At 38.0% G+C, this 24,596-nt stretch overlaps 1 protein-coding gene across 1 annotated transcript in view; it reads left to right on the top strand.

The window, feature by feature from the left end:
* ZDHHC15 (zinc finger DHHC-type palmitoyltransferase 15) overlaps positions 1–24,596 on the top strand; it is a 120,691-nt gene that overhangs the window by 24,325 nt on the left and 71,770 nt on the right. The window contains exon 2 of the mRNA XM_063083977.1: positions 4,708–4,734. Within this exon, the coding sequence (XP_062940047.1) occupies positions 4,708–4,734 (27 nt within the window). The remainder of the gene's footprint in view (positions 1–4,707; positions 4,735–24,596) is intronic.

Raw genomic sequence — 24,596 nt, 5'->3', positions numbered from 1 at the left:
GTTCCAAAGCTGGAGAATTCACTGGTTCTCACTCATTCTTCTGTATACATATTGTCTCATCCCAACATCTGAAAGTACTAGGTGATCTTCCCTTATACACAATGAAGTACCAAGTCGACAAACAAATGAGAGTTAGGACCTCTACTTCTTGATTAGCAGTGAGTGTTCAGCCAGAGGTAGAAGAAGATATACAAAACAGGAATTTATCAGTTACTCTTCATTAAGATTGGTCTGCAAGCAACTCTGCTTTCTCTCACTGCATTTTAAAGAGATGTTATTAGCCCAATTCACGGCCTAGTAGAACTGATGCAGTCATATAACATGCATGTGCAAAATCATGAAGTCCCAGGTTTAACGTCAAGGTTCCTTTTTTACACTTCCATTTGTATTGTCAAAGTAGAGTGTATGCCCCTTTCAAGCATTCTTAACCAGCATTCTTTAACTGAAAAAAAAAAAAAATCCAACAACAAGTTTTTGGTATCAGTCTCCAGGCACGTGTATTAGAAAAAAGAAAAAACATTATCTGGTCAGATTTTTAGCACAGACAAGATATAATGATTTTTTCATGTGTCTATTGGCCATTTGTATATCTTGCTTTGAGATATTTGGGGGTTTTTTACTGTTAAGTTGTTTGAGTTCCTTGCATATCCTGGATATTAATCCTTTGTCAGTGCATAGTTTCCAAATATCTTTTCCCACTCTGTAGGTTGTCTTTTCACTGTTAATTGTTTCTTTTGCTGTGCAGAAGCTTTTTAGTTTGATATCTCTTTTGTTTATATTTCCTTTTGTGGCTTGTGCTTTGGGAGTCATATTCATAAAGTCTTTGCCCAGTCCTACTTCCTGAAGTGTTTCCCCTATGTTTTCTTTTAGGAGTCTTATAGTTTCAGGACTTATATTTAAGTCTTTAATTCATTTTGAGTTGATTTTGGTATATGGCAAGAGGTACAGGTCTAGTTTCATTCTCTTACATATGGATGTCCAGTTTTTGCAGCACCATTTATTAAAGAGGCTGTCTTTTCCCCAATGTATGTTCTTAGTGCCTTTGTCAAAGATCAGTTTGTATGTATGTGGTCAGCGTGTGGGTTGATTTCTGGGTTCAAAGATCAGTTTGTAAGCATTCAGGTTGATATCTGGGGTTCTCTATTCTGTTCCATTGGTTCAACTGTCTGTTTTTATGCCAGTATCATGCTGTTTTGTTACCATAGCTTTGTAGTATAATTTGAAGTCAGGTAGTGTTATGACTCCAGCTTTATTTATTTTGCTCAGGAATGCTTTGGCTATTCAGTGTCTTTTGTTTTTCCATATGAAAGGTAAGATTGTTTTTTTCCTTTTCTGTGAAGAAAGCCATTGGTATTTTGATGGGTATTGCTTTGAATCTGTGAGATTCTTTGGATTTTATGGACATTTTCACAATGGTAATCCTTCCAATCCAAGAGCATGGAATTTCTTTCCATCTTTTTCTGTCCTCTTTATTTTTTTTCAACAGTGATTTGTAGTTCTTGTTGTATAATTCTTTCATTTCACCTCCTTGGTTAAATTTATCCCTAGGTGTGTGTGTGTGTGTGTGTGTGTGTGTGTGTGTGTGTGTGTGTGTGCATGCGTGCATGCGTGTGTGTGTGTGTGTGTGTGTGTGACTATTGTAAATGGGCTAGCTTTCTTGATTTCTTTTAATGCTAGTTTGTTGTTGGAGTATTAAAATGCTACTGATTTTTGCATGTGATTTTGTATCCTGCAACTTAAGTGAAATCATTTATAAACTCTAAGAGTTATGTTGTAGAGTTTTTAGGCTTTTCTATGTATAAGAACATGTTATCTGCAAACATGGGCAACTTGACTTCATCTTTCCCAATCTGGAAGCCCTTTATTTCTTTCTCTTGCCTGATTGTTCTGGCTAGTACTTCCAATACTGTGTTAAATAGGAGTGGTGAGAGTGGGCATCCTTGTCTTCTTCCTGCTCCTAGAGAAAAAAGTTTTCAGCTTTTGCCCATTCAGGATGATATTGGCAGTGGGTTTGTCATGTACAGCTTTTATTGTGCTGAGATACTATTCTATACCTAATTTGCTGAGAGTCTTTATCGTGAAGGGATGTTGAATTTTATCAAATGCTTTTTCTGCATCTATTGAGATAATCATATGGTTTTTGTCCTTGATTTTGTTGATGTGATGTATCACATTTATTGACTTGCATATGTTGAACCATCCTTGCATACCTGAAATGAATCCCACTTGATCATGGTGTATAATTTTTTTGATGTGTTGCTGTATTCTATTTGCTAATATTTTATTGAGGATTTTTATATCTATATTCATCAAAGATATTGGCCTATAGATTTCTTTTTTTGTTGTATCTTTGAGTGGTTTTAGCATCAGGGTGATGCTGGCCTCATAGAATGATTTTGGGAGAATGGCCTCAACATCACTCAGCATAGAAATGCAAATCAAAACACACTGAGATATTATCTCACCCCAGTTAGACTGGGTATTATCAAAAAGACAGAGAATAACAAGTGCTTTTGAGGATGTGGAGAAAGGGGAACCCTCATACACTGTTGGTGGGACTGTAAATTGGTGTAGTCATTGTGGAAAATGGTATGGAAGTTCTTCAAACAACCACAGATAGAACTGCCATACAATCCAGCAATCCCACTTCTGGGTATATACCCAAAAGAATGCAAATCATCATGTAGAAGGTATACCTACACCCCCATGTTTATCACAGCTCTACGATAGCCAAGAGTTGGAACCAACCTAAATGTCCACGAGTGGACAACTGGATATGGAAAATGTGGATACATACACCATGGAATACTACTCTGCCATAAAAAAAGAATGAAATTCTGCCATTCACAGCAACATGGATTAACTTAGGGGAAGTCATGTTAAGTAAAAGAAGACAGGCACAGAAAGAGAAATACCATATGTCCTCACTCATAGGTGGGAGCTAAAAAAATAAATAAGCAAATGGATTTTAAAAAGAAAGATACAACAATCGCAATGATACATTGAACTTTAAAAAGGAGAGAACAGAACTGAGGTTACCAGAACCGGGAAAGGAAGGAGGGGGATAAGGGAGAAACTGGTAAAGGGCCATGAAAAATGATTACATTATATAATGTTGAATATACTAATTGTCCTGTTTTGAGCATCACATATTGCACACAGGTATTGATGCTAAACTCTCTACCCCACAGATATGTACCATCAACTATGCTACAATAAAATGTGTATACACACACACACACACACACACACACACACACACACACACACATAAATATAAAATAGTTTTAACAAAGTCCATTCAAGTGATCATTAAAAGGAAAATGCTTTAAGACACAACAGAAATAGACAGAAAGAGAAAGTATGACTGATAAGGGCCTGAGAAAATAACTGCTAAAATATACTCTCATTCTGTTTGTGTGTTTTCCCATTTATCTGACACTTATCTGTTGATCATTATGTATGAAAATCATCTTAATTTAATAGGTTCTCAAGATTGAGAGCCATGATTTATAATCTCTGTTTAACCTTAGCACCTAGTACAAGTGCACACAGATGGTGATGGTAAGTAAAAATAGGTAGGCCTCACTTTGTACTAATGACATTCTAAAGAAAAGTTATATATATATATATCACAGTAAACCAGCAAGGAATTTTGGGGGAGGCAGGCACGGTACATGGAAAAAGCCCTGGAGGGTAGAATCTAGTCTCAATTCTACCACTAACTTCTTGTATGACCTTAGGCGAATCATCTGATACTACTCCAGCCCATTTTTCCCATCTTTAAAATGAGATAGCTGAACCAGATAATCCCTAAAATTCCTTCCAGCTCCATTACTCTGTATAATCTTAGTTCAAAGATAATAATTAATATTCATTGAGTACCTGTCTTGTGCTAGATGCATTTAACTCATTTAATTCTCACAAGTAACCTTGTGAGGTAGGTACTATTAAGGAAGTTAAAAAAACTTGCCCAGGGTCACAAATTAGTGAAACTGGGCTTCTAACCCAGTCTGACTTCAGAGCTGACATGCAATAGTCACACCATATTACCTTCAAATGTACAAGAGAAACTTGGTATTTAAAGATGTTCTACAGTGAATACTTAGGAAAATAAATGATCCTCTCCTAATTTACCAGCTTTTAATTTCTTACTACCATGTTATATAGCTTGAGTGTTTCCATTTGTTGTAGTTTTTTCTTTTTTAAATCAGGTTAAACCTGTATTTGTTGAATGAGTAGAATGTCTTAATTACTGAAGGTTTAAGATGAAGGAAGAAGGGGGGAGGGGGGAGGGAGGGAGGTTTTGGTGATGGGGAAACAATAATCAATCACAATGTTATCGACAAAATAAAATTAAATAAATAAATAAATAAATACTCTCAAAAAAAAAAAAAAGATGAAGGAAGATAGCGAAGGATGGAATTTAATCATCCTTGCCTTCCCTCATCTTAGCCTGGTGGCTTCCTAAAGTACAATTGTATAAATTGCTCAAAAATTATATACTAATTACCCTGATTGGATCATTACAGAATGTATCAACATATCATGTCATACCGCATAAATATGTACAATCAAAACGTTTTTTAAAATAAAATAAATTTAGAAATGATGCTGTGAAAAAATGAGTTAGAAGAAACATCTTTAAATATCACTAACTTTGATCTCTCTCTCTCTCTCTCTCTCTCTCTCTCTCTCTCTTCACAGTGACTGTTTTGAGCCCAGCAGAAAAAGGTAAGAGGATGTTGTAAATTGTATTGGTCAGGGCTATATCCTTCTTCCTATCTAATTACATAAAACCTATAAATTGAGCAACTTTCCCAGGAATACTCTTAGCTGAGTGCAAAGTTTAGGATTATGGTTTTCAGGAAGCTTAGCCAGAAATAGAGCAGCACATATTTTCAGTAGCCCCTTTGGCTGTAGGACAGGGATTGAAAATTACCAGGATTTATGGTAAAGAAGGACATAGGTATCCATTCTGTCTGCCATAGTGACCTTAAGCACTTTCTTGGTTCATCACTATTGTCCTAGGTACCTTGCTTTTCTGCCCAATTCATCCTCTCTTCAAGGCATGGAGTAAGGGCTCCACAGGGGAATTTAAGGGCTAAGTCCTTCCCCATCACAATTCCATTATATTTACTGTGCTCTCTCCACTCCTCACCACCATCTTGGCATGATCTGCAGTTTATACTACCTTTCTAAAGAGATTGAGGCATTTTCCATTAAAAAAGTATGAGCTAAACATGAGTATTAACAAACTGTTAGGTTTATAATATTTTATCAGCAATAGCCATAAGTATTTATGTAGCCACTTTATACAGCCACTTTTAATTCTCACTTTATAGGAATTCATTATTATAATTCATTAGCCTACGTGGCATTCATATTATGTTGTTTTACAGCTCCAGTTTCCTATTACTCATTTAACAGAGGTGTCAGCTATAGAAGCAACAGAGCAGAGTGATTGGGAGACTGTAGATCATGGTAGTTAAACATGTGGGTTCTGTCTGAATTCAAATCCTAGCCCTGCTGCTTCTTAGTAAGTTATTTCACCTCCTTGTGCTCATTCTATTCATGTGTATAATAGAAATAATAATACCTGTTTCATAGAGTTGTGAAAATATGGAGTTGATGCATGTAAAGCACTTAGAACAGTGGTGAACAAATCACATACTGATGACTCAATAAATGTTTGTGCTATTATTACAAATTAGAACAAGTTATGGGTTGCCTCTTATTCTTATGCATCGTTCTTAATGTCAGAGATCATCTTCTGTATACAAACATTAAATAATTATAAATAAATATTTTTCACAATAAATTTTCAAGACAAGTTGGTTGGGGGCTTAGATGATGCTCTACCATAATAGGAATAATAACAATAATCTTCTTATTACCAAGAACTACAATTTTTTTGTGCCAGGTACTCTGCTAAGTATTGTATATCCATTATATCCTTTAATATTTATACTAACACAGTGATGTAGATACTCTTATGTCCATTTTATACGGAAAAAACCCTGAAATTTAGAGAGGATAAGTAACTTATCCTGGGTCATCTATCTAGCAAGTGGTAAGATTCAAATCCAGAACTGTCTGAATTCAAAACCCATGCTCTTAAGCAAATTTGCATTTATATTTTACTTTTCTAACCACAACTCCAAAGTTTGCTTATTTGAGCTCCTTACTCAGAAGCATGATCCTCAATTCCTCCCTTTTCCAGTGTCCAAAGTACCATATCTTCATTTGTGTGTGTGTTATCAGTGAACTCAACTATGTCAGTCTGGGGTGTCATTCGCAAGCCCAACTCAGTTCAAAGCCTTCCTGGTAGCATCAATCCAGTTATCAGGATCTGAGTTCTGTAGGAGATTGTCACCACAATGTATAATTTGTACAGTCTCTTCTGTCTCTAGGATTCTATGATTCCAAAGCACTTCTCTCCTGATAGTTCCTAAATTTATCAACACAGTAAAGAATTGGATTTGATTTTGCTTCTTCATTCTGCAGTGGGGCATAATGGGACAAAACACAGGATTTAGGAGATGGAAGATCTCGGTTGGAGTTCCAGCTCCACATTTACTAGCTCTATGACCTTTGGAAAGTAAATCAACTTCTCTGAACCTCAATTGTCATAAAATGAGGCTACTTTAATAACATCGTACAGATTTATTATAAGCTAGTGGAAGTACAGAGCAGTAAACTGTTTTGCAAATGTTAAGTATTAACAATCTCAGTTGTTACTTTTTTAAGTCAGGATTCTCAAAGACAGTGGAATCCATAAACTAAAAATGGATTCAATTGAAACCAGACAGTCAAAGGTTAGACTTGTGAAAAAAAACCTTTTGAACACTAGATCAGGTTACTAAGGGATGCTGTGAAATCCCCTTTTCAGAAGGTATCAGGTACCCAACTATCTGGCATAACTCAGTGAGCCTTGCCTACAAACAGACCAATAGGCTAATGACTATCTGAGGTCCCTTCTAACCCTGTGAATCTGTGACTTGTTTCAAACTAGACTGCACTATTGAAGTAGAAAACAATACAGTATAGGACTGCCAGTAGGAACATTGTTTGGCTTAGGCCAAGAAAACATAAGGCTAAGAAATGAAAGCCTCAAATCACATAACCTTTCATTCAGTCTCCAAAGCTTAAGAAAACCATAATGAAACATACTGCAAAAGTTTTTCCTTTTTTTTTTTTTTTTCTGTCTACATAATGGTTCCTGTACAGGGTTGAAGAGTGTCCCCCCAAAATTTATGCCCACCTGGAACTAGTGAATGTGAACTTATTTAGAAATAGGGTCTTTTCACATGTAATCAAGTTAAGATGAAGTCATACTGTATTAGGGTGAGCCCGAATCCAGTAACTAGTGTCCTTATAAAAAGAGGGAAATTTGGATATACAGATACAAACAGAGAGAAGACGGCCATGTGAAGACAAGAGGCAGATTGGAGTTGTGCTGCCACAAACTAAGGAATGCTAAAGATTGCCGGCAACCACCAGAAACTAGGAAGAGGCAAGGAAGTATAATCCCGTGGAGCCTTCAGCAAGAGCATGACCCTACCTACACCTTGATTTCAGAGTTCTAGCTTCCAGAATTGAGAAATAATACATTTCTGTTTTTAAGGCACCCAGTTTGTGGTAATTTGTTATGACAGCCCTAGGAAACAAATTCAGTTGCTGATAAAATTCAGTCTCTAATGCACTGTTAAAAGCATTGTAATAGTAGCAAATAAGCAAAGACTCTGGTGCCAGATCTACCAGGGATCAAGTCTTGACTTTGCTACTTACCACATATATAACATTGGGGAACTTAACCTTTCTAAGTTTCACTTTCTCTGTAAAATGAAGATAATACCTAACTTTTGTGGTTATTTTTAGCACTAATGAGATGATGTATGTAAGTCTCTTGGCATAGTACCTAGCACATGATGAATATAAACTAAATAAGAGTGGATACTATTATGATGATTACTGTTACTGGTATTAACATTGGAGAGGACCTGAAAAATCTTTCTTCTAAGAAGCATATTTCATTACTATAATTCCTTATGATTCCTCTTGTGAATATTGCCTAAATCCATGCATTTGTATTTTATAGGTAGAACAATTTAAATCCAAAGAAATAAAGTATGTCAACCTTGTCATGCTGATTCTAGTGCACAGAAAGGACTAAAGCCCAGGTCATCTGAATCACAGTCTAGAATATTATATATTATGTCAGCCTTGGTTATACAGGAACTCAGAAATTCTTCTTTTACAACATGAGTTCATATATACTTCAATAGATCATACTGAAAAACAGGATAATAATGTATTTATTTTGCTTTCTTAAGTGTTTTGCATAGATGATCTCATTCAGTATCATACTATCCATATTTTAAAAATCTTGACCAAAACATTTTCCCTCTTCTGCCCCTGAGGATGAGCTGAAGGTAAGGAATTTAGTAGGGTCCAAGGATGCGATTAGGCTGAGATGAAGTTAGGAATGAGATGGACATTAAACACGATCCATAAGACAATTCACTTATAATCACGAGTAATGCATTGCCCACAGTTGCTCATCTTCAAAAAGGGCTAGTAATCGTTTTTTTAAAGTTTAACTCATTCTCTGACAATTTATGTTTTGAATAGTTTGCATACTAAATTTTTATTTCTCCCTTAAAGTTAAAATGCTTATTTCTTTTCAGAAATAGATGTAATTTCTAAATAATAGAACTGATATAGGCTAACGTGTGTCCCCTCTCTTCAGAATGTGACTATATTTGGAGAAAGGGCCTTTAAAGAGGTAATTAAGTTAAAATGAGGTCACTAGAGTGGGCCCTAATCCAGTATAACTGGGGTCCTTATAAGAAGAGGACACTTGGACACAGATATAGGTACAGAAGGAACACCATGTAGAGGCACAGGGAAAAAATGGCCATCTACATGCCATGGAGAGAGGCCTCAGAAGTAACCAACCTTGCAAACACTTTGATCTTGGACTTCTAGCCTCCAGAATCGTGAGAAAATAAATTTTTGTCATTTAAGGCACCCAGTCTGTGGTACTTTCTTATGGCACCCTTAGAAAACTAGTACAAGAACTTAATCGAGTTTCCACTTGAAAATCCAGAGCACAGAAATATCTGCTTTGTGTCAGCTTCACAATTATACTAACCTTAGTTGATTGGTGATATCTAAATACCATGAGGGTGAGAGGGCACTGGAGGAAAAAGGTGAGGCCACAGTATGACTATATAAGAAATTTCAGTTTGGTTTGGAGCAGTTATCTCAGTACTCTCAATAAAATATGGTTTTATATTTATAATTGTAAAATTACTTTATAATGAAGGTCTGGGGAACAAATAAAAGTCCCCTTTGTAGAAGCTAACCACTTCTAAAAAACTCTTAAATATTAATTTTTTATTACAAAAATAATATTTATTGAGAAGGAAGGAGCACACTTGGGGGTCAAGGCAGAAGATGCAAGCAGCTCCCCCACTCCTGGCAGAAAGCAGTAGTACTCCCAGGGACCCCCTAACCAAAAGAAGGCAGGAGCATGTGGCAGACACTGCTTCTGCACAGGTGGTCCACCACAGCCACTGCCACTGCCACTGCAAGAGAAGCTCATCACCACAGTAGCAGCCATGGCCAACATAGAGGCAGCCTGCTGCCCACACAACTGCATTGACACATTCAGAGTAACCAGCAGAGCCTGGAAAGAGAGTAGGGGGTCTATCTCCTAAAAGCGCACTCCAGAGCAATAGAATAAGCAACTGCTCTACTGAATGACCAGACAGCAACATAGAGATACTAGAAATATAACAAAACAAGAAAATATGACACCACCAAAGGAATATAGTAATTCTCAAGTACTAGAACTCATACAGCAGGAAACACTTGAAGTGACTGAAGAGGAATTCCAAGCAATAATCTCAAGGAAACACAATGAGATACAAGAAGACTTAGTTAGACAACACAATGAAATGAGAAAAAAATATCCATGACATGAAGGAGGAAATTTACAAAGAGATTAATACCTTAAAAAAGAATGTAGTGGAATTCCTGAAACTTAAGGATTCATTCAGTGAAATAAATAAAACTGAGAGTTGAAGCAGCAGGTTAGAGTGAGCAGAAGAAAAAATTTCTGATCTTGAAGACAGTCTTTTCAAAATAACCCAGGCAGACCAAAAAAAAAAAGGAAAAAAAAATTAGAAAATAAATTAAATCTAAGAGAGCTAGCAGACATTAAGCACAGAAACATCCAAATCATGGGTGTTTCAGTAGGGGAGGAGAAAAGAAAAGGCATTGAAAACCTATTCAACAAAGGATAATGGAGAATTTCCAAGGTATAGGGAGACATGGACCTTCAAATTCAGGAGACTCAAAGATCCCCTAACAGATTCAATCCAAGAAGGTCCTCTCCAAGACACAATATATTCAAACTGGCAAGGCTCAGGATGAAGAGAGAAACCTAAAAGCAGCAAAGAAAAGCATCAAGTCACCAATAATGAGACCCCCATGAGACTTAGAGTAGACTTCTCAGCAGAAACTCTACAGGCAAGAAGAAAATGGGAAGATTTATTCAAAATACTAAAAGAAAAAAAACTGCCAGCCAAGAATACTACACCCAGCATGACTATACATCAGAAATGAGGGAAAAATAGTGTTTCCCAGACAAACAAAACATGGGAGTTCACCACCACATGAGCAGCCCAACATGAAATCCTCAAGGGAGTCATGCATCTGAAATCTGAAAAATGATAATCAGTACCATGAATACAAAAGAAAGAATAAAACCCACTGTTAGAAAGAACAAAACTACAAATGAGGAAGAGAAAGAAAACCTTACCACCTCAAATAACCAACAAACATTGAAGACAAACAATAAAAGGGAAATAAAGGAACAAAAGATTTAAAACATCCAAACAAAAATTGATAAAATTCCAGGAGTAAGGCAATATCTTTCAATAAAAACCCAAAATGTAAATGGATTAAACTCCCCACTCAAAAGACAAAGACTGGCTAATTGGATTAAAAAGATGGACCCAACTAGATGCTATCTACAAGGAACTCATCTCACCTGTAAAGACACACACAGACTAATAGTGAAGGGATAGAAAAAGATATACCACACAAATGGAAACCAAAAATGAGCAGGAGTAGCTATTCTTTTATTGAATAAAATAGACTTCAAACCAAAAACCATAAAAAGAGACAAAGAAGGCCACTATATAATGACAAAGGGATCTATTCAGCAAGAAGGCATAACAATCATAAATATGTATGTGCCCAACACCAGATATATAAAGCAAACACAATTAGACCAAGGGAAAGACATAGACCCCAATACAATAATAGTTGGAGACCTGAACACACCTCCCTCAGCATTGCACAGATCATCTAGGCAACAAACCAACAAAGAAACACAGGACTTAACCTATACTTTAGACTAATTGGACCTGGAAGGTATTTACAGAACATTTCATCCAACAACTACAGAATATACATTCTTCTCATCAGCACATGGAACATTCTCCAGGTACACCACATGTTAGGTCACAAATCAAGTCAACAAATTTAAAAGATTGAAATAATTTCAATTAACTTTTCAGACAATGAGGGATTAAGACTAGAAATCAATGACAAGTGAAACTCTAGAAACTATACAAATACATGGAAATTTAACAACATGCTCCTGAGTGATCTATGAGTCCAAGAATGAATTAAACAGGAAATTTAAAAATTTCTTCAAACTAATTGAAAATAGAGACACATCATACCAAAACATGTGGGATACTGCAAAAACATTACTAGGAGGGAAATTTATTTCAGTAAATGCTTACATCAAAAGAACAGAAAGATCCCAAACAAACAACCTATTCTACACTTCCAAGAACTAATAAAACAAGAACAATCCAATCCCAAAATTAGTAGACAGAAACAGGAACCAATAACCCCCAGGTCCCAAGAGAGCAGCTCTGACCTGGCAGCCCCTGTGGGATCCAGGCCACATGAGTCCCTGCCCCCGAGAGGCCCAAACCGACCACCCCCAGACCCCAATACAGCAGTTCCAGCCCGGCAGCCCCCACGGATCCAGACCAGGTGAGGCCCCACCCTCAAGAAGCCCAAACTGATGACCCACAGGCCCTGAGGGAGCAACAGGCAGCTGAGCAACAGCAAAACTAGCTGCCATAGCTGAAGACACCAGGGTGGAAAAAGTGGACCATGAAAGCTTCTGCCACAATGTCTAAACACCAATGGAGAGATACTTGAAATATGAAAAACCGAGAAAGTATGAAACCATCAAAAGAAAATAACAACTCTCAAGTTCTATATCCTATAGAACAGGAAGTCCTTGAAATGACTGACAAGGAATTTTGAGCAACAATTCTAAGGGAAAAAAATGAGATACAAAAAGGCTCAGTTAGACAACACAACAGAATGAGAAAAACTATGCAGGACCTGAAAGAGGAAATGTACAAAGAAATCAATTCCCTGAAAAAGAATGTAGCAGAGCTTGTGGAGCTGAAGGGTTCATTCAACAAAATAAAAAACACAAAAGAGAGCTTAACCAGCAGGCTAGAACAACCAGAAGAGAGAATATCTGACTTTGAAGATTGCCTGTTCGAAATAGCAAAGGCAAACAAAAAGAAAAAAGAATTTAAAAATTTGAAGGAAATCTAAGAGAGATAAGAGACAACTGTAGGCACTCAAATATGTGAATCATAGGTATTCCAGAAGGGGAGGAAAAAGGAAATGGCACTGAAAATGTATTCAATGAAATAATAGAAGAAAACTTCCAAGATATAGGGAGAGATACAGGTCTTCAGATTCAAGAGGCTTAAATATCCCCAAACAGATTCAACCCCAAAAGGTCCTCTCCAAGACATGTTATAGTCAAATTGGCAGAACTCAAAGACAAAGAGAGAATCTTAAAAGCTGCAAGAGAGAAGTGTCAAGCCACCTATAAGGGAACCTCTATCAGACTAACATCAGACTTTTCATCAGAAACCCTAGAAGACAGAAAAGAGTGGGACGATATATTCAAAATACTAAAAGACAAAAATTGCCAGCCAAGAATACCTTACCAAGCAAGGCTATCCTTCCAAAATGAAGGTCAAATAGTATATTTCCCAGACAAACAAAAACTGCAGGAGTTCACTACCACACGACCAGACTTTTAAGAAATTCTCAAGGGAGTACTGAGTCTGGTACCTGAAAAACAACCATCACTACCATGAATACTCAAGAAAGTACAAAACCCACCAGTAAAATAAAAATTCTAACAATAAAGAGAAAAAAAGTTTATCTACCACTGCAAGAAACTTACAAACACAGAATACAAACAGTAAATCAGAAAGAAAGGAACAAAAGATATTTAAAACTTCCAAACAACAATCATTAAAATGCCAGGAATAAACCAATACCTTTCAATAATAACTTTTTTCTTATTAATATTATTTTTTACATTCTATGATGTTCTTGCAGAGCAGTTGTGAGGGAGGGAGAGAGGAGAAAGGGGAAGGAAATGTGACAGAAGAAGGAGGATGGAGGAGGGGCAGGATTGAGGCCTGTGGCACCCCCCACATTCCCACAGGGGACAATGGGAGCTTCCAGCAGTAGCTTGGCCATTGTTGGCCTGGGTGCAGATGTCAGGGGGTTGTGGCAAAAGCCATTGCCTCCTGCCACCCCAGCTTGAGAACGTGGGGCCCATCTTGCTGTGGCTTGGTGGTCATTGCTGGACTGGTGGCATGTGTTGGGGTGTCATGGCCAAGGCCCACGACCCCCCACCACCCTGGATCCAGAGATCCTGGGGCACTTCCTGTGGCAGCTTGGTGGTCAACACTGGGCTGGCTGCAGGTGTAGGTGGTGCACAGCTGAGGCTCTCGGCCCCCCACTGCCTCAGCTCAGTAGAGCACCAGGCACTTCCTATGGTGGTTCAGTAGTCATCACTGGGGTGGTTGTGCTTGTCAGGGGTGTGTGGCCAAGGCCCGAGACCCCCACCCTCAGGACTGGTTGCAGGTGTTGGGGGGCATGGCTAAGGCCCCTGGCCCCTTCCCCCTTTCTGGTTTGGTAGTCCAGGGGACTTCCAGTCCTTCTAGGTTGTATAGGTGTTCCTTGATGAAATGAGACTTTTACTAATCAATATCAAACTTTGTCTCTGATTGTGGGTACTCTGTTTTTTCTTTCAGTTCTGTGTTGGATTATTTGCTGTTCCCACCACTCAAAGTCTGTGCTGGAACTAATTTGTTGTCTTTTGCTTACTTCTAAATTGGGGGACCTTCTGGTGTGGACCAGCACTTGAACTCTGTGGTTGAGCTAAATTGCTGCTTTGCTGCTGATTCCCTAGGGAAGACTTTTTGTGCAGCTCTGATTTTAATGGCAGACTTTATAGGTTCTTCTGGTTTTAGTGAAATCTGGTGCACCTGGGTTGTGTAGAAACACTGGTCTGGGCCTGAGTCTTTTAAAAAAACTGCACCCCATGCAATTCTATATTCCTAACCAGTCTCCTCTTGAGTGGTCCTGTGCTGATTGGGGTGCAGATCAGCTGTCCCTGCTGTGCCCCAGTGTTCCTCCAGTGGGCCTGTCTCCCCCCCCCCGCCCATGCTGCAAACACTTCCCATGGGATGGGCTGTGTTCCAGTCCCTTGTGATGACTCACTGGCCTCTGAGTGACACCTTGGTTTCAACTGTTGTGGCTCCTCACTCCTATGTAGATCCACAAGAACACTATTACTAGTATTGCTCGCCTGGGGGCCACGAAGGCACTCTGCTCCTCTGCTGCCTCCAAGCAACTTCATGTGAAGGGCACAGCTATGGCTTTTGCCAGCTCCTGTTCCATGTGCTCAGCAGCTCCAGCCTGGAAGAGGCTGGGCCTCAAAATGGTCAGAGTGGTTCTTTCTTTTTCTCATCATGGTTTTGCCCACCCTCATGCAGTCCATAGGTCTCTTCTCCTCCTTCCCTGAGCACTAGTGGCACAAGCTTGGCTGCTGTTGCTTTTTTTTTTCTGACTAGTAAGGGGATCATAACCCCTGGCTTGGTGTTGTCTGCACCACGCTCAGCCAGTGATTGCACTGGCCATCCCTATATAGGATCTGAACCCGCAGCCTTGGTGCTATCAGCACCACACTCAACCGAGTGAGCCATGGGGCTGGCCCTGTTATTGCTTTTTTATGGTTGTAAATTGGTTGATTTGTGGGAGAGAATGACACTGGGGACCATCTATTCCACCATCTTGACCAGAAGCCCTCAATAATAACTTTTAATGTAAAAGGGTTGAATTCCCCACTCAAAAGAAACAGACTGACCAATTTGATTTAAAAGATGGGCCCAACAATATGCTGTCTTGAAGAGACTCACCTCACCTGTAAAGACACACGTACACTAAGAGTGAAAGCATGGAAAAAGATATACCAAGCAAATAGAAATGAATAATGAGCTGGAGTAGCTATTCTTATATCAGATAAAAATAAACTTTAAATCAAAAACCATAAAAAAAGATAAACAAGGCCACATATAATTATAAAAGGATCTATCCAACAAGAAGACATAACAATCATAAATATGTATGCACCCAGCATCAGAGCAGCTAGACTTATAAAGCAAACACTATTAGATATAAAGAAAGAAATACACACTAATACTGTAATAGTACAGGACCTGGACACCTCACTCTCAACACTGGACATATCATCCAGGCAAAAATCAACAGAGAAACACAAGGTCTAAACAACCTTTAGACCAATTGGACTTGGCAGATATCTACAGAACACTTTGTCCAACAACCACAGAATATTCATTCTTCTCATAAACACATGGAAAATTCTCCAGGATAGACCCCATTAAGTCACAAATCAAGTCTCAACAAATTTTTTTTTAAATGGAATAATTCCTTCTATTTTTGGAGACAACAATGCATAAAAACTAGAAATTAATAACAAATGAAACTCTGGAAATTATACAAACACACGGAAATTAAACAACATTCTACTTAATGACATATGGGTCCAAGAAGAAATTAAACAGGAAATCAAAAACTTTATTGAAAGTAATGAAAATAATGACACATCATACCAAAACCTGTGGAATACTGCAAAAGAAGTACTAAGGGAGAAATTTATTTCAGAAGAATGAAAAAAGAAGAAGAATGGAAAGATGGCAAGTAAATAACCTAACTCTTCACCTTAAAGGTCTAGAAAAACAAGAACAATCCAAACCCAAAGTTAGTAGATGGAAAGAAATAATTAAGTTTAGAACAGAACTAAATGAAATAGAAGCCAAAAAAAGATACAACAGATCAATGAAACAAAAAGTTGGTTTTTTAAAAAGATAAATGAAATTGACAAACAATTAGCAAGCCTAACTAAAAAACACAAAGAAGACACAAATAAACATTAGAAAGAAAAAGGCAATATTACACATGATACCCCAGAAATACAAGGAATCATTAGAGACTACTATAAACAACTATACAACAACAAATTTGAAAATCTGGAGGAAATGGATAAATTTTTGGAAAGGGACAAACTACCAACACTGAGCCAAGAAGATAGAAAATCTGAACAGACCAATAACAATCAAAGAAATTGAAGCTGTTATCAGCAGTCTCTTTACAAAGAAAACCCCAGGACCAGATGACTTTACTGCAGAATTCTAGCAAACCTTTAAAGAATAATAAATATCAGTTCTCTACAAACTATTCCAAAAAAATGAAACAGATGCCATTCTCCCAAGGACATTCTATGAGGCAGATATCACCCTGACACCAAAATCAGGCAAAGATACAACAAAAAAAGAATACTATAGGCCAATATCTTTGATAAATATAGAAGCAAAAATCCTCAATAAAATACTAGCTAATAGAATACAGCAACACATACATAAAACTATACACCATGACCAAGTGGGATTCTGCCCAGGGATGCAAGGTTGGTTCAATATTTGCAAATGAATAAAAGTGATACACCACATCAATAAAATCAGAGACAAAAACTTTATGATCATCTCTATAGACACTGAAAAAGCATTTGACAAAATTCAACATTCATTCATGATAAAGACTCTATATAAATTTGGTATAGAAGAAAAGTATCTCAACACAATTAAGTCATATATGACAAACACACTGCCAATATCATCCTGAATGGGGAAAAATTGAAAGCTTTTCCCTTAAGAGCAGAAACAAGACAAGGATGCCCACTCTCACCACTCCTATTCAACACAATGTTGGAAGTACTACCCAGAGCAATCAGGGAAGAGAAGGAAATAAAGAGCATCCACATTGGAAAAGATGAAGTCAAACAGTCCATGTTTGCAGATGATATGATCCTATATATAGTACAGCTGAAAGAAGACTCTTAGAGTTAATAAATCATTTCAGCAAAGTTGCAGGATACAAAATCAACATGCAAAAATCAGCAGCATTTCTATACTCCAACAATGAACTGACAGAAAAAGAAATCAAGAAAGATAGCCTATTTATAATAGCCACCCCAAAAAATAAAATACCTAGGAATAAAGTAAAACAAGGATGTGAAAAATCTCTGATGAGAACTACAAACCACTGTTGAGAGAAATTAGAGAGGACACAAGAAGATGAAAAGATATCCCATGCTCTTGGATTGGAAGACTTAACATTGTGAAAATGTCCATACTACCCAAAACAATCTACAGATTGAATGCAATCCCCATCAAAATTCCAATGACATTTTTCTCAGAATTGGGAAAAACAATCCTAACATTTATGTGGCAGAAAAAAAGACCATGAATAGCCAAAGAAATCTTGAGCAAAAAAAAATAAAGCCAGAAGCATGACAGTACCTGACTTTAAACTATACTACAAAGTGATAGTAACAAAAACAGCATGGTACTAGCATAAAAACAGACACACAGACCAATGGAACAGAATAGAGAATCCAGAAATCAACCAGTGCACCTACAGCCATCTGATCTTTCACAAAGGCACCAAGACTACACACTGGGGAAGAGACTGCCTCTTCAATAAATGGTGTTAGGAAAAGTGGACATTCATATGTAGAAGACTGAAATTAGTCCTGTACCTCTCACCATATACCAAAATCAACTCAAAATGGGTTAAAGAAATAAATATATGCCATGCAACAATAAAACTCCTTAAAGAAAACATAGGGTAAACACTCAAGGAAGTAGGATATTGCATACAGACTTTATTAATATGACCCCAAAGCACAGGCAACCAAAGGAAAAATAAACAAATGGGATTATATCAAACTAAAAAGCTTCTGCACGGCAAAAGAAACAATAAAGAGAGCAAAAAGACAACCAACAGAGTGGGAGAAAATCTTTCCAAAATATACATCTCACGAAGGATTAATATCCAGAACATACAAGAAACCCAAACAACTTAACAGCAAAAATAAACAGGTAACCCAATTTAAAAAATGGGCAAAGGAGGTGAATAGGCATTTCTCAAAGGAAGATATATGAGTGGCCAATAGACACATGAAAAAATGTTCAACATCACTCAGCATTCGAGAAATGCATATCAAAACCATTTTGAGATACCATCTCACTTTAGTTAGGATGGCTAATATACAAAAGACTGAGAATGACAAATGCTGGTGTGGATGTGGAGAAAAAGGAACCTTCCTACACTGTTGGTTGGACTGCAAAATGGTGCAGCCTTTATGAAAAATGGTATGGAGGTTCCTCAAACAAATACAGGTAGATCTACCATAAGACCCAGCTATTCTACTGCTGGGTATATACCCAGGGGGATGGAAATCATCATGTCAAAGTGATACCTGTACTCCCGTGTTTATTGCAGCACTATTTACAGTAGCCAAGAGCTGGATCCAGCCTAAATGCCCTTCATCAGATGAGTTGATAAGAAAAATGTGGTATATCTATGCAATGGAATACTACTCTGCTATAAAAAAAATAATGAGATACTACCATTTGCAGCAACATGGATGGACATAGAGAAAATTATATTAAGTGAAATGAGCTAGGCACAGAAAGAGAAATACCTCATGTTCTCACTTTCTTGTGGGAGCTAATAAAAATAAATAAATAAATATACAAACAAATGGAGGGGTGGAAGACAATACAACAATCACAACAATTCCTTGAACTTGTTAAGTTAAGTGACTGGATATGATCTTGATGGGGATGGGGAGAGTGAGGGAGGAATAGGACTAGGAATTGGTAAAGGGACACGAATTCAACTACATTGTATATTGACAAATTTAAATTAAAACATTTTAAATAAGTAAATGGAAATAAATCATTAAGATAAGAGCAGAACTAAATGCAGTAGAGGCGGGCTTTCCAGTCAAGATGGCAGAATAGACAGTCCCCAGGATCACTCTTTCCCATATATCAACCAATTTACAACTATTATAAAGCAATGACAGCCAAGGTGGGGCTTCTAGAGATCAGGGGAAGAGGAGGAGAGACCTACAGAGTTCAAGAAGGCAGGAGAAGCTACAATGAGAAAAAAAAAAATGGACCACTCCTATCACTTTGAGTCCCAGCTGTGTCAAGGCTGGAGCTGGTGAGAACATGAAGGAAGAGCTGGAAAAAGCCACAGCTATGCCCTTTGTATGTAGTTGCTTGGAGTTGACAGCAGAGACGTGGTCCTTGGTGGCTCCTAAGCCAGCAAGACCACTAACAGGGTTCCTATGGACTCATATAGGAGCAAGGAGACATAGACAACTAAAAAAAGGAGTCACTGAGAGGCTGGTGAGTCATTGCAAGGCACTGGCACATGGCCCATCCAATGGGAAGTGTTTGGAGTATGGGTGGTGAGGGAGATGGGCCCACTAGGAAAACATTGGGGCATAGCGTGGACAGCTGAGCTGCCCCCCAGTCAGTGCAGGCCCACTCATTGTAGAATAGTCAGAAATATAGAACTGCAGGACATGCAGTTTGCTGTAAAAACTCAGGCCCAGACCAGAGTTTCTACGCAACCCAGGCGTATCAGACCTCACAAGAACCAGAAGTACACACAAGGTCAACAATTAAAACCTGAGGTGCACAAAATGCCTTCTCCAGGAAATTTAGCAATAAAGCACCAATTTAGCTCAACTACAGGGCTCAAGTGCTGATCCCCACAGGAAGTTCCCCCATTTTAGAAGTAAACAAAGGATAACAAATTAGTTCTAGTCCAGAGTTTAAGTGATGGGGCAGTGAATAATCGAACACAGAACTGAAAGTAAAAACAAAATACCCACAGATCAGAGACAAAGTTTGATACTAACTAGTGAAGTTCTAAGACCACCAAAGAACACCTATAAAAGCTAGAAGGTCCAGAAGCCCCGTGGGCTCACAAAACAGGGAGGTGAGAGGGCCATGGTGGGCCTCAGCCATGCCCCCTTGATGACTACACACAGCCAAGCAATGACCGACAGGCCACTTCCTGAAGAGCCCCAGACTCCTAAGCTGGGGCAGTGGGGAACTGAGGACCTCAGCCATGCTGCCCTGACATCTGCAACCAAACCAGCAACGACCACTGAGCGACAGCAGGAAATGCCCCAAGCTCCTGAACCAGGGTGATGGCTTTGGCTATTCCCCTCCAACATCTGCAACCAGCCCAGTGACCACTACTGAGCAGCCACCAGAAGCATCCTGGGCCCCCAAGCTGGGGCAGTGGGGGGCCAAGGGCCTCAGCCATGCCTTCCAATATCCCTAACCAGCACAACAGCAACCACCAAGCTGCTACAGGAAGCAGCCCATTCCCCCAAGCTGGGGCAGTGGGGGGCCGACAGCCTCAGCCACACCTCCTCGACTTCCACAACCATCCCAGTGATGACCTCTCAGCCACTGCTGTAAGTGCCCTAGGCTCCTGAGCCATGGTGGTGGGGGACTGATGGCCTTGGCAACCCCCCCCATCATCCACAACCAGCCCAGTGCATCTCCTGATCCATCTCTAGAAATGCCCCTAGCTCCCAAGCTGAGGTGTCAGGTGGTCAAGAGCCTCAGCCACACCCCCTGACATCTGCAACCAACTGAGTGACAACCACTGATTTACTACTGGAAACACCCTGGCCTCTCAAGCTGGGGTGGTGGGTGGCTGAAGGATTCAGCCACATCCCTCTGACATCTGCATCTAGCCCAGCAAAGACCAAGCTTCTTCTGGAAGCCCCCTGGACTCCCATGCAGGAATGAGGAGGGTGCCATGGGCCTTGACCACGCTGCCCTCCTTCCTTATTCTCCTACCCTATTTCCTTCCCCATTTCCCTCTCCCTCCCCCCCCCAGTTGCTCTACAGCAGCATCTTAAAATATAAAATAATAAATAAATATTTTTTTAAAAAATAAATAAAATAAATTTTTAAAAATAAATGAAATAGAGGCCCAAACAATGATACAAAAGATAAATGAAACAAAAACTTGGTTTTGTGAGAAGATAAACAAAATAGACAAGCCATTAACTGGGTTAACTATTAAAAGAGAGAGAGAGAGAGTGAGAGAGCAAATATCAGAAATGAAAAAGGAGAAAGAACTGATACCACAGAAATACAAAGAATCATTACAGACTATTATAAAGAACTATACTCCCCCAAAATTAAAACCTGGAGGAAATGGACAAATTTTTGGACACATACAAACTACCAAGACTGAACCAAGAAGAAATAGAAAAGCCTGAATATGAGCATTGAGATTTAAGCAGTAACCATCAGTCTCCCAAAAAAGAAAAGCCCAGGACTGGATGGCTTTACTGCTGAGTTCTATCATTCTTTAAAGAGGAATTAATACCAATTCTCTTCAAATTATTCCCCAAAACTGGAAACAGAGGCCATTCTCTCAAACTCATTCTGTGAGGACAGCATCATCCTTATACCAAAACCACACAAAGATACAACAATAAAGAAAACTACAGGCCAATATCTCTGATCAACATAGATACAAAAATCATCAAGAAAATATTAGCAATCAGAATACAGCAGCACATGAAAAAAATTATACACCATTATCAAGTGGGATTTATTATTGGGATGCAAGGATGGTTCAACATAGGCAAGTCTATAAATGTGATACATCACATCAACAAAATCAAGCAGAAAAACCATGTGACTATCTCAATAGATGCAGAAAGAGCATCTGACAAAATTCAACATCTGTTCATGATAAAGACTCTCAGCAAATTAGGTAGAGAAGTAAAGTGTCTGAACACAATGAAAGCCATATATGACAAACCCATCCCAATATTATCCTGAATGAGGAAAAGCTGAAAGCTTTTCCCATAAGAATACGAAAAAGACAATGATGCCCACTCTCACCCTTCCTATTTAACATAGTATTGGAAGTACTAGCCAGAGCAATCAAGCAAGACAAAGAAATAAAAGGCATCCAGATTAGAAAAGATGAAATCAAATTGTCCTTGTTTGCAGATGACATGATCCTGTATATAGAACAGCCCAAAATCGCTACAAAAAAACTCTTAGAGTTGATAAACGATTTTAGTAAAGTTGCAGGATACAAAATCAACACACAAAAATCAGTAGTGTTTTTATACTCTAATAACAAACTAAAAGAAAAATCAAGCAAGCAAGCAAGCCCATTTACAATAGTCACCAAAAAAAAAAAAAAAAAAAAAAAAAAAAAAAAAAAAAGCCTAGGAATCAATTTAACCAAGGAGGTAACAGATCTGTACAATGAGAACTACAAATCACTGGTGAAAGAAATCAAAGAGAACACAAAAAATTGGAAAGGTATTCCATGCACTTGGATTGGAATAATTAACATTGTGAAAATCTCCATATTACCCAAAGCAATCTACAGATTCAATGCAATCCCTATCAAAATACCAATGACATTCTTCACAGAAATAGTATAAACAATACTAACATTCATATGGAACAAGAAAAGACCCCAAATAGCCAAAGCAATGCTGAGTAAAAACAAAAACAAAACAAAGAAACTTAAAGCTGGAAGCATAACACGACCTGACTTCAAATTATACTGCAAAGCTATAGTAACAAAACAGCATGGTATTGGCATAAAAACAAATGCGGGGACCAATGGAACAGAAAAAAGAACCCAGATATCAACCTACATCCTTACAGCAAACTGATCTTTGACAAAAGCACCCAAACATACATTGAAAGAAAGACTTCCTCTTCAATAAATGGTGCTGGGAAAACTGGACATCCATATGTAGAAAAATGAAACTAGACCTGTACCTCTCACCATACACCAAAACCAACTCAAAACGGATTAATGTAAGATCTGAAATTATAAAACTGCTCAAAGATAACATAGGGGAAACACTTTGGGAAATATGACTGTGCAAGAACTTTATGAATATGACCCCAAAAGCACAGGTAACAAAAGAAACAATTTAAAAATGGGATTATATCAAACTAAAAAGCTCTGCACAGTGAAAGAAACAATTAACAGGTCAAAAAGACAACCTACAGAGTGGGAGAAAATATTTGCAAACTATGCATGTGATAAGGGATTAATATCAAAATATACAAGGAACTCAACTTAACAGTAAAAAACCCCAGGTAACCCAATTTAAAAAATGGGCAAAGGAGCTGAATAGGCATTTCTCAAAGGAAAATATACAAATGGCCAACAGACATGAAAAATTGCTAAACATCACTAAGCATCAGAGAAATACAAATCAAAACCACATTGAGAAATCATCTCACACCAGTTAGACTGGCCATTATCAAAAAGGCAGCGAATATCAAATGTTGGCGAGAATGTCAAGAAAGTGGAACCCTCCTACACTATAGGTGGGACTGTAAATTAGTGCAGACATTATGGAAAACAGTATGGAGGTTTCTTTAAAAACCACAGATAAAACTGCCATATGATCCAGCAATCCTACTACTGGGTGTATACCCAAAAGAATGGAAATCATCATGTTGAAGGGACACCTACACTCCCATGTTTATCACAGCTCAATTTACAATAGCTAAGTGTTGGAACCAACCTAAATGTCCTTCAATGGATGACTGGATAAGAAAAATGTTGTATATATACACAATGGAATACTACTCTGACATAAAAAAGAATGAAATTCTGCCATTCACAGCAACATGGATGAACTTTGAGAAAATTATGTTAAGTGAAATAAGCCAGGCACAGAAACATTGCATGTCATCACATTGAAGTGGGAGCTAGAAAGAAGGAAAGAAAGATCACAATAAATCATTGAACTTTCAAAAGAAGAGAATGGAACTGAGGTTACCAGACTAATGAAAAGAGGAGGGGGGTTAGCAAGAAATTGGTAAAGGGCCACAAAAAATTATTACAGTGTGTAATGTTGAATATACTAATTATCCTTATTTTGGCATCACATATGTCACACAGGTATTGATATTCAACACTGTACCCCACAGATAATGTACAATCAATTATGTTTCAATTTTTAAAAATTATTAAAAATTTAAACAATACAGAAATATATGATAAAAATTTTAAGTTCTCCTCCCACTGTCCCCCTCCTGTATCTATTCACAGTCCACTACTATATTTAGGGTTTTTTGTATTCTTCTATATCTTTTTCTCTGCATTTATTTTTTATTGCATTTATGCAAGTATAAATGTGTATATTTGTATAGGCTTGGTTGTGTTTTTTAATTGGATATTATTCTATCCAATGTGCATATTATTCTATAACT

The sequence above is a fragment of the Cynocephalus volans genome, chromosome X (genome assembly GCF_027409185.1).
Source record: "Cynocephalus volans isolate mCynVol1 chromosome X, mCynVol1.pri, whole genome shotgun sequence".
NCBI lineage: Eukaryota > Metazoa > Chordata > Mammalia > Dermoptera > Cynocephalidae > Cynocephalus > Cynocephalus volans.
This window is presented reverse-complemented; position numbering and strand designations above follow the sequence as displayed.